This window comes from Platichthys flesus, chromosome 5 (genome assembly GCF_949316205.1).
Source record: "Platichthys flesus chromosome 5, fPlaFle2.1, whole genome shotgun sequence".
Classification (NCBI taxonomy): domain Eukaryota; kingdom Metazoa; phylum Chordata; class Actinopteri; order Pleuronectiformes; family Pleuronectidae; genus Platichthys; species Platichthys flesus.
In genome coordinates this window covers 12208251-12219850 of record NC_084949.1, presented here as the reverse complement: position 1 = coordinate 12219850, position 11600 = coordinate 12208251, and the positions used below count along the sequence as shown (strand labels likewise).

Genomic DNA, 11600 nt, shown 5'->3' with positions numbered 1-11600 from the left:
TCTGTCACGATTGTGGAAGGAGATGGACCCAGATGCAGAGATGTTTAACAAAAACAACTTATTTAATGTAAAAGAACTAAACTAAACAAAAAGACAAGGAAGCTTACACGAGGGGTTCAAAGTGAAGAGGCTCAGGGAATCAGGACAAGGCAGGACAGGAACACAGGACAGCAGGTAGACGAACAGGAACCACAAAAATCAAGAAGCAAAACAGACAATCCGACAAGGACAAAGGGAAAGACAGAGGCTTATATACACAGGGAAGGCAGGGGTAATTGGCCACAGGTGCAACACATGAGTTAGACAGACAATCACCAAGACAGGAAGTGAAGACCGAAACAACCCGCAAGGAACAGAGACTACAAAATAAAACAGGAAACAGAATGCACACATGAAAACAACTCAAACACAAAACAACAGAGATCTAACAGTTAACAGAAAACACTTCTACAAAATGCTCATCCTGTTTGTTTTTGTCCTAACTCTTTATAAAATTGCACTACTCCTCCATCTTTTCCTCCACCCTTCTCTCCTTTCTCCCTCATTCTATCTTTAAAGCCCATGAGGTCTACTTGTCTACTGGTTCGGACAAGGTCAGTGTTCATGCAGGAAAAGGTCCTAAAGAGGTAACAACAGCGAGTTTACACATACAGAACTCAGTCTCAAACCCTAACCATAGTTAGTACAGGCCAAACCCTCACTTAAACCTTACATTAAAATGTGTGTCAACCTTAAAATGTATTGTTCACACAAGGTAGTTTCTTTTCATGCCCATAAGGAAGATAAGTCCGAGCAATGGGACTATGGAAATGGGTTTAGATCACACACATGCACACACACAGACACACACACACACATAGAGACTGAGTTCTTTTTTTCCTCCTCACAGAAGATGCTGGATTCGCCTGCTGTGTAACATCACGGTCTGTGTGAGTGCAGATCTGATGTTTTCCTCCTCCAGCAGCTGTTCCTTACTCCGCCCCTTCCCATTGGCTTGGCTGTAACTGGGGAAGGTGTGGTCTGGATGAACGAATCATCCTAAATCACCCACTCTAAAGAAGCTGTTGCCAGACCAAGATATGTGTTAGTCTACTGGGTCTCCAGAGGTATAAAGGTGCTCTTGTTCAAGGAATGTATCTCCAGATTTCAGCCACCTGTAGCAGGATTTAAGATCAACACGCGACCAGAGAACCGGGGAACTGCTGTTGCGTCAGGATCTGCGACTTGGACTGAACTCCAGTTGAAGTTTACGAGGGAGAGGAGTGCTAAACGAGCAGTTACGCACCGAGACTTGTCTCGATGAGAAGGAAAACCCGCGAGATGCGAGCGCTTCTGCTTCCGACCACATCCATGGGAGCCGTGCGCTCTTCCTCGCCGTGCGCGTAAACTGCCTGTGGAGGACCCGCACAGTATGAGACGCCATGGCATGTTGTGAGCGAGGGGTTCAGACCCTCGTGGCCATCGTGGGGGCCTTCGCCGCGTTCAGCCTTATGACCATCGCCATCGGCACCGACTACTGGCTCTACTCCCGCGCGTACATCTGCAACACCACCAATGTTTCCTCGGATGAGAACCAGATGCAGCCCAAGAAAGTGAGAGGCGACCTGACGCACTCTGGTCTGTGGAGGATCTGCTGCATCGAAGGCAAGTGTTAGTCAGATAAGTTGGTGTCTAACTTTTATCTTATATCTTAAGTGCTAACGCGCATTTTGTCCACTGATGTTCCAGGTGACCTCCCTCTGATTGTTTCATTTACAATGCAGAAGTGGTAACGTGTGATCACATATTCACAATGTGATGAAACGTGATTTGGAAAAAAGCGTAAAGTGAAAATGACTCGGGGAAAAAATGAATATTCGCAATATACATCCCAGTTTTGTCCCTTATCTGTGGTGGTGTGACAGCGAATCAAAAATAGGAACCACCCACAGGGTTGAACATAATCTAACCATCAGTGACCTGTTGCTGAATCCAAGAAATATCATTTACGGAACAAAGTTCCGTGGAAGTGATGCTTTATAGGACAAACTGGAGGGGAAGTGTTCCTTGTTGCGCGCAAAGCCGATGCTTTGTGTGCGTAAAGACACGATTACATATGTTTTCCTTGTAAATCATTTATTTTTCTCGGAAAAAAGACGAAACAAATGTAAGAAGACGTTAATTTAACTATCGTGGATTTACATTAATAATTTAAGTAATATAATCCATTCTAATTGTCTCATACCTGTAATATGGTTGCTTGGAAACTTAGCCCATATAATTGCTTGCAATGAAATAAGTTTGGGGCTCCATGTTGTTGAGTAGATTTGTTATTGTCTGCTGTTCTTGTGTATCCATGTTCCACAACCACAACCAGGCCGGCGGGGACGTGGACTGGGCTCCCTCTGTCGGGAGAGCAGCTCGCTGTGGTTTGGAATGTATCAGTAACAGTTACGCACGACGGATTAATCGCAATCGATGATCCGTGGAAGTTTAGTCTCTCGTGACGTCCCCCATCAGCGGGACGGGGCGCTGTCCACTTCTCCTGGTGCTGAAATATCCACCACCTCTCCAAATCGGATCTTCAACCTACTGAGCAACCGCAGGCTAAATACATCTATGCTAGACAGCCTCCGATGCAAAGCAAATACAATTATAAAGTTAAAAAAGCATATAACAAGTATATTTGTATATCAAACTTTCAGTATATAGATACAGATATATCTGAGGATAGCAGGTGACTTTAGATGCAGTCATGACATAAGAAGATTTTAAGCAAGGACGCATATCTCAGACATGTAGAGACCAGACATTGTGGTTGGGGTTGTCCATTTGAAGAGGCAGCACATTTTACATGCTGATCTATTCAGCCATTATAGAAGTGACACTTGATTTTGACATGCACTTGCACTGGAATTTTATATTTAAAGATGGAAGTGCTATTCCTGGATTGAGAGTCGTCAGCTGGAGTGAGACTTAGTTGTCGCTGCTCTTCAACCTCTGCAATCATTTTCACCGTTCCTCTCTCTCTCCTTTTTTTCCTTCAGTGAAAGTCAATCTAAGTGACCTTTGTGTCTGCAACTGATGCTTCCTTGTTTACTGTTATATCTATAGCTCTGAGCAAAGCCACATAGCAATGAATAAATATATTGTTCCATTCAAGCATGTGTACTTTGAAAAAGCTTAATAAATTAAAGAATCGTCATTTTTTTTCAGTTTTGTGAGTACATGACTAGTTTTTTATAAATACTACTGACAGGAAAGGTACACTTAAGGGGCCAATAATATTACGGGGCCAGTGCCCCCCTGGCTCTGCCCCTAGATCCGTCCCTGACAAAGACTTTTCAAGAGTTGGGTGAAGTCAGAGTGACGACGACCTCAATCAAAGGTTTGCTTTATACAAACTTAAAAAATGAAGCAACTGTGATGCACCTTTGAAACTTTAGTTGCTCCCTCTTTTCAAATGTGAAAAAGTAGAGTCATTCTTTATGTTTCCTTGTAGCCAGCCTTTTAAAAGTATCTACTTAGTATTTGTTCTTTCTTGCCTTGAAGTCTAATCTTTTCCCGGAAAGAAGAAGAGGAGGGACTCTAATCAGGTGAAACAAGAGGCATAAACAATGGTTAAGCCGCAGGAGTCTTTGGCTGACCTTGTAGAAGAAATAACGCTGGTCTGTGTGCCGAGCTGACATTTGTGTGAGTGTCGTGTCTTGTCGAACACGCTGAGGCTCGATGAAGGTGAGTGCTGGTGGCAAATTAGCTTTTTAAAGGAAACAAAGTGAAGTGTTGTTCTGCAGCTGAAATACAACAACTCCCACTTGCTCAAGCCCCATCTCACCAAGTGTTTCCTGATTATATGAGCTTTTGTATCATGAAGGCTGATTTCCGCTTTTGTGGCTTTTTCCTGTGTGTGTGTGTGTGTGTGTGTGTGTGTGTGTGTTTAAGCTTGCTGAATGCATTAGTAAGATGTCAAAGGCGTCCTCTGAGAAGCGGAGCTAGAAATGTGATTCTGGGTTGCCGGGGGGATGTTGCCATGGTGAAGCTATGCTGAGTAATAAAAGATGGGCTCCGGTCTCTCAGACAGATGGGCTCTGGGGAGATACCTCCCCTACTGAGCTCCCTCTCTTTCCCTCTCGTCTTTCCTCGGGTTATTAACTCACTGGCCTTCTGCGTAGTATTTATTGAGATAATAACTTTTCTTTTACATCTTCACTTTTTGTTTGAGCTTAGAAAATATAGCTATTTTTCAGATTTCTTCATTATTTATTGCTATTCTTAACACTGCACCTGTCACTTTATTTCCAATATTTTTTGGAGGGACCAATCACGGAAAAGTCAGCGACTTCAGAAATGTGAAATACATGCGAGGTAGACAGACACCTGGTGTGCTGCATATATGTCACAGTGATTGTGCTTCCGTATCGATCCAGAGGGTGCGCTTGACACATAAAAGATTCAACGGTAGCTGAGAGAGGGCTGAAGAGGGAAAGATTTAACAACATGAGATAGGACAGAAATTGAAACATGGCAGTGGTGAGTGTGTGTTGAGGCTGAGAGTTGAAAGAGACTGAAGGAGTGAGGTTGAGAGAATATAGTATGGATTCCTAAGTATGTTTCATTTTTCTGTCTCTTGTCATTCTCCAGCACTTAAGTTAAACATGCTCTGGGTGAAAACATTTATAAAGGTGGACGACACATCTTGATTTACAAAGACGAACCAATCATCTCCACTTTCTCCCACTAATTGGTCCATGTCCCATTTACCACCATGGAGAAGGCACCTCACCAGCTGGTGACCGAGACATATCGGCTTCACTTTTGGGGAGCAGTCACATTGTCCATTTTTATATACAGTCTACAATTCAGTTTGTCAATGGCCACACCCACTTCCCTGGAAAGACACTTTCTAGTGTTTTACGGGAAGGAGTGGGTGTGTCAACAGTAACTGTTAAGATGCTCTGTGGTGTTGTCTTTATTCACATTCAGTGTTCTCACCAAAACACAGTATGTGCATTCTTTAAACATTCTGAAGTCCATTTCTTCAATATTTGAAATCTTGTAGTGTTCACATCCCTGTTTGGCAACCAAAAAAATTGTGAAATCGCCAGGAGGTCTTAGTTTGGCGTCATGTGCACACTCATGCACCCATAGACAAACATAATGGGGACACAACATTTCTCCATCATGTTGATGGTCATCACAAACTCCTTTTAATTCAGGAAAATCATCCAAACAGTCCTTGTGCTTGATAACTTATAAATAGCTTTGAAATATTTCTTCATGAGGATGGACTGTGAAGCTCCAGGTTCCTCAATCAAGTAATTTAAATGTTTATTCATACAAAACAAATACGTGCTGCCGGTTTCATCATGGTTGTACAATTAAACACCACAAAGAAATGGCACTATTTATATTTAACACTTTATTTTCTTTTTCCTTTGATTTATTACAACTTGACCAGCAATGGAGGCAAATGGTTTAAAAGAAAGTTTCTACTAAACTTTACATTTTTTCAGCTCATCCACCCACTGAAGAAGCATCATCTCAAGTAGCATCCAAACCAAAGGAACTACGGACTTATCCTATTACACTTTTATATATATTTCTTGCAGAATAAACTGAGAATTCATGCTGTGATAAATGTAGTGTCAGTGTTTAGAGTTTTAAGTAATTAACTCCCTACATAGATTAGAATAGATGGATTACTCTCATGTCAGGTGACACATCCACAGGTGGGTTGGTTTTGGTGTCTGGTATCGTCTCAGAACCACTCACACGATAACAAAGACAGAGATGAGAAGAGGCAGCCGTGAAAATCATGCATCAGACGTTTTAATTCAAAGTCTAATCTTTTAATATTCATAATGTCTCAATGTTTTATTCTCTTCAAAGTGAAGGGAAGATTTTCTCAGAATAAAAGGGGCCCGAGGGCTCGAAAACTTCAGAAACACATGCAGCCTGTCCTGAAATGGTTTCTGACACGGTTAGAGGGGCAAACAGGCGAGTTCTCCCAAAGTATAGATATTCTCCACCACTAAAGACACTTCTGCTTTTCCATAGCTGTTTTATCTGAGGATCATGAAACCTGCCTGTTGATTCAGCAGATGGTTTAACATGTAGTTTCTCTCTTACACCTTGTTTATCAAACAAAGCTTCTGGTGTCAAGCTCTTTTATGAAGACACAGAATTTTCCTTTAACTGCTGTCACTGTTCTTGCCCCCGGCCGCATTAACACTTGTGCTTCTGGCTCCTCCGCAGGTATCAATAAAGGAAGCTGTTTCCGGATCAATCACTTCCCGGAGGATAACGACTACGACACAGACAGCTCTGAGTACATCTTACGTAAGTGGTTGCAACATCTTATCTTCAAACGCCTCAACCCTTAATCTGCGCTCTGCAATCTATTTTTCTTGGAGCGGTGGTGGTTAGCACTGCAGAACTGGATGTGTCATGACATCTCTATCCCTCCCCCATAAAAGCCTGATGTCATGACAGTAATTGGAGCTATGGAAATGATGAAGTGTGTTGAGGGATCATGAGCAATAGGGCTCGTCTCCACATTCGACCGAGGTAGTTAAACGAAGGTGTTGGAGTGAGAGGTCACTCTGACTACATGCCCCGGACAATATCTAACCTCTGCTGTTGCTACATTTCTACTTCATCCATGTTTGTTGGAGGTTTCAAATGAGATTCGCTCAGCATATCATATTTGTTTTCCAGTGTGACACCCTGTCTGCCCCCAGAGAAAACCTTTCCCATCTTTGCTGTCTGTATTGATAATTCAAGGACATTAAATCCAGCCCTCTCTTGGTAACCATCAAATGCACGTCTGCTGGAGTGTCTGAGATTCAGTATCTGTGGAAGTATTTGCTTGTTAAATCTAAATCAGTTTCTGCTTCTTCTCTCATTCCCTATATTTCTGTGACAGAGTTATGATACATGTCAGCCACGCCTGCCACATATTGTTATATATGGGCCAATTGGGCTTCTCATGAATCTCATCACTTGGCACTGGAGAGGTTTAAAGTTCGTAGAGTTGAGTTGACAGAATTAGCCTCAAGTGTTGGAGGATCACAGTTGAGTGTTTAATGTACTTCAACCCTGTGACGATGTAAGAATACATGAATCGAATCTAATGTTGAATAGCCTCATGAATAATAATTATATTTCTACTTATGACTATTACGTAAAGAGTAAGGGTATTACTGTATTATTTCTGCTACTGGGACTTATTCAGTAGTACTATATTTAGTAGTACCGTTATGGCACTAATGATTATTAGTTATCAATCACAGACTGAAAGGGTCACTGACACTGAATTCTTTCAGGTCAGTATGAATATTGATATTGGAGCTTTTGTAAATGTAACGGTAATATATCATATTTTAATTTTTCAACATAAAAGCAAAATAAGGTTGAAACCAAGATCTATATTGTCACTTAGCAAGACATTTTACGCCAAAACAAAACCTCAGTATACACTCTGGTGTAAAACATATGTAATAGGAGCTTTGTTTCTTATTATGCCTCCGCCTTGGTGACAGCCAAGGGCCAGAGGAATTATGTTTTCATTTGGTGCGCACATGATATCTCAAGAACACCACGTGGGATTTATTTTCAAATTTGTTACAGATGTTCAGTTCGACTCAAGAATGTACGGACTAGATTTTGGGAGTTAAATTGCAGTGGCCAAAGAGAAAAGTCACCTCAAATAAGTCCAGAAAAATGATGTAGACTGACTGAAACTGCACTGGCAGAGCATAAACCCACAATGCATTCTTTGGCATTTGTCAAACAAAGACTTTACCCAGCATGTGTTTCCTCTTTTGTACTGACAGCGAGGCCCCACTCTCTTGTCCTCTGTCTCTTGTGAACAGGTATAGTACGTGCCTCAAGCCTATTCCCCATCCTCAGCAACGCCCTGCTGATGCTGGGTGGCCTGTGTGTCGGTGTTGGACGCATCTACAGCGGCAGGAACAACATCCTGCTCTGTGCTGGCATCCTGTTTGTGGCTGCAGGTACGATGAAACTGACAGTGCACTGCGGGTAAAGACACACACTGGGGTGGCAACAAAATGATTGTGTTGCAGACACAGAGGGAGAGGAAGTCAGCAGGTAGAACGCAATGACAGACACAATACAACAAGGTCACATACAACAAGTTCTCCCTTTAGTGTCAGTGTGACAAGTCAAGAATTGCGTTGTCCTTCCTCCTCCATGGTAGTGGATGGGACATGGATCAAAATAAAAAAGTTAAAGTACAGTTCTTAAACAGGCGTTCTGTCATTTCAGGTCTTTCAAATCAAAATGATCAGTAAGTTTGATTTTAGTTTGTTAGTTTGATGCTATAACAATTAAATAGGACATGATGACACACAACTGCTTCCTGATTGGTTGTGTGTGTAAATCTGCGGGACATCACTACCCTGGGATTACTTTAATTGCTACTCGGGACTTTGGCTCCAAATTTGAAAAATGGCAGTGGAAGGCTGTGTTTAATTCATTTAATTTGATGTCTATGTTCTCTGGTGTTGAATGTGAGTGTATGATTCCAAACAGAATCAACTGCATATGCACTTGTACAACCTCTAAGTTTTATTGTTAATTTTGTGCTTAAACAAAGTGAATTTGACATTTCTCCCTCTCTCTGTCCTTCTCTCACTTCTGTCTCCAGGCCTGAGCAACATCATCGGCATCATCGTCTACATCTCGAGCAACGCCGGCGATCCCAGTGACAAGAAAGACGAGGACAAGAAAAATCACTACAACTACGGCTGGTCCTTTTATTTCGGCGCCCTCTCCTTCATCGTGGCCGAGTCGGTCGGCGTTCTTGCCATCAACATTTACATCGAGAAAAACAAAGACACGCGCTTCCGAGCCAGGCACGACTTCATCAAAACCATACCCTCCTCTTCACCTTACTCCCGCATCCCAAGTTCCCGCCACAGACGAAGGCGCTCACGCTCCAGCTCCAGGTCGTCTGACCCGTCCCGTGAGCCCTCCCCGGTCGGGATGAAGATCGGTGGAGGTAGTGCAGGAGGAGGAGGAGCAGGAAGAGGGTTTGGAATGGGGTTGCCGATGGGGGATATATCCCTGTATGCCCTTAGTAGGGACCCCCTGAAGGGCGCAAGTGGGACTGCAGGGCCCTACAGCCCTGAGAGGGACTCTGGGTTTTTACAATTCCACAATTGCTTCCAGAAGGATATGAAAGATGGGGTGAACAGGAGGACGACGCCAGTATGAGGTCGGGAGCGTATCGCTGCGTGAAACTATGGAGCAAACTTGATGGAGCACATTAGATATCTTACAGTTGATGAAAAAAGGACAATTCCTCCCCCGGGGCTGTTCAGGCAGCAGCGATGTTGAAAGGTCAGAGCTCAAAATTGTTTTCCTTGCGTCCCTCTGTGCCAGTCTGCGTTTTATTCAGATGAGAACTGATAACAAAAACAACCTTTTTATGATATGACTCAACATCTTTGAAGATGTCAATTCTAAAATGTGATGCTCACTATTTGTGATTTCTGCTCTTACACAAAAGGATGAAAATATTGCACTGTTAGGAAGGACAGTCAGTGAAGACTTGATAAAAGAATGAACCTTTTACAGACGTGATGATGCTCAGTGTTATAAAGATTCTGAATATTGAACTTCAGGTAAAGATGTGTTATCCTCTAAACTAGAAGTGTTTTGAAAATTAAATAATTTCTTTTAATTCCAGACAGAAGAGAAATTGTTTCTCTGAAAGTGTTTGCTAAACCTGAAATTATAGACTGATTGTTTGTAATCCAGGTATTATTGTATTGTGTTTGTTTGTAATTTAACACAACTGGTGCTAACTAGTACACCTTTGATCGTCTTAAAGCCTTCCCAACTGCCATTTGAATAATCCTCTCTCATGCTTGGTCGTGAAATGTGTGATAAATGTGTTTGTTATGTGAAAGTGTGCGATTTGCCCATTAAACACTGCCACAGTTAGATTACAACTGTAGATTTATAGCAACAAGAATGACAGGAGACAATGTGAGTACATTCCAGTATGCTGTGTGATGTGTCAGTATAAACACTATTTGTACAGACTGTGTGTGTGTGTGTGTAGTTTGCTCTCAGTTCGCTCAGGGACGATGTATTCTTTTCCGACAGGCATTTACAGTTAAAGAGGAGGTGAGATCAAACTGTGTGAGTGAAGAGGATTTTGTTTTTGCTGCCCTGTCCACACTAATGCAGATATTTATAAAACAAACTTGTGTTAAAGTCAACATTTTTACCGATGCCTTCCAAAATGCTGATTTTCAAATCCTCCTGTTTCTGTGTATCCCTGTGTACATGATTATAATATTATTAATTATAAACTTCCTGCGTGCCCACTTCTGCTTTGTGTAATGAAAATTTGCTAGAAACAACAACAACAATGGAGGCTATATACAGATTTCTCCCTGTTTGCTTAGCACTGCCAGCTCTCATTACAAGTATGCAGGTAAATTGAGCATCACTGTGCCACATTCACCTGCTGGAGGTTGTTGGAACTGCACCGTTTGGAAATTGCTTCATTCATTTCCATTCATCTCGTAACCGGTCGTCCTGGTTCCAGGCATTCAACTTTTTGTAACGATTCTTAAATGTCAATGGAGACGTCAATTCTTTTTAAATGGAGGCGAAACATCAATCAAAAAAACTATCTGCAGTTGTGTAAACAAAGCTTATATTTAATGACTTAATGTTTAAAGGGATTTTGTCTGCTCCAGTTTGTTGGATCATGCCACAAGAAAAGTTCTTACATTTGATACTGAAGTATTTCGGAACTCTTACTGCTCCGTATCAATAATCACATGTGTCTGGAAATGGATCATTTTTAAGTGAAAGGACATCAATCAATTTTGTGTCATGACGTAGTTATGTAACTTCTTAGTGGATCTGACACCTCTTCCATTGCATGATAGGGAGTGAAGAAATTCTGTATAATGATAAAGAGTTGTTCCGTTCATGAACATCCATTTATAATGAAGATCCATCAATTGTGTTCACTGGTTTTCTGATAAATTCAAAACAGTGAAAAATTACCTTGAGACACATTCTGGCAGAAACACTGTGATTTTTCTTAAATCAGAATGAAAGACCAGTGATCCCACTACAGCCGAACTACAGTTAACTCTACTCTGCTTGTGGTCTTACGTTGAGTTTAGCTAATGATGCACTGTTGATGGGCTCGGCTATGGAACTGCCCGGCAGACATTAGGCCGACCACAGGGTGTTAAAGGAGATCTGCATCAGCTAGCTTAATGCTTGACTGAACTAACAGGCTTCCAAAAGTTCACCCAGACCCCAGATAGCTCGTTGAGCGGGAGCAGAGAAGATGTTGTATATGTGTGGAGGGTTAGCACAAGTTCAAATGACTCATTCTTCATATAGCTCACGCTCGGCTGGATTCCATCATCTCCATGATAAGTTTCCAGATTTGATTATTGTGAGCTGCAGTACTATAGCTCTATTTAATCGGATTTAATTTGATTGTTGGTTTGCGAATCAGTGTCATGGCGGTGGCCCTTGTAGTTGCTGCTCAGCCTCTGCTCCTATATTGGTTCAGGTCACTTAGGGGTAGATGAGATTTATTTTTATTCCATGTGTGT

The 11600-nt window shown here is 41.9% G+C and overlaps 1 protein-coding gene across 1 annotated transcript; it reads left to right on the top strand.

Moving 5' to 3' along the window:
- The first annotated feature begins 1101 nt into the window (after positions 1 to 1101).
- LOC133953914 (voltage-dependent calcium channel gamma-4 subunit-like) lies at positions 1102 to 10288 on the top strand. The gene is made up of 4 exons (XM_062388082.1): positions 1102 to 1644; positions 6235 to 6318; positions 7854 to 7994; positions 8651 to 10288. The coding sequence occupies exons 1-4, from the start codon at positions 1422 to 1424 to the stop codon at positions 9217 to 9219; spliced, it is 1017 nt and encodes a 338-aa protein (XP_062244066.1). The 5' UTR covers positions 1102 to 1421; the 3' UTR covers positions 9220 to 10288.
- Positions 10289 to 11600: the final 1312 nt, after the last annotated feature.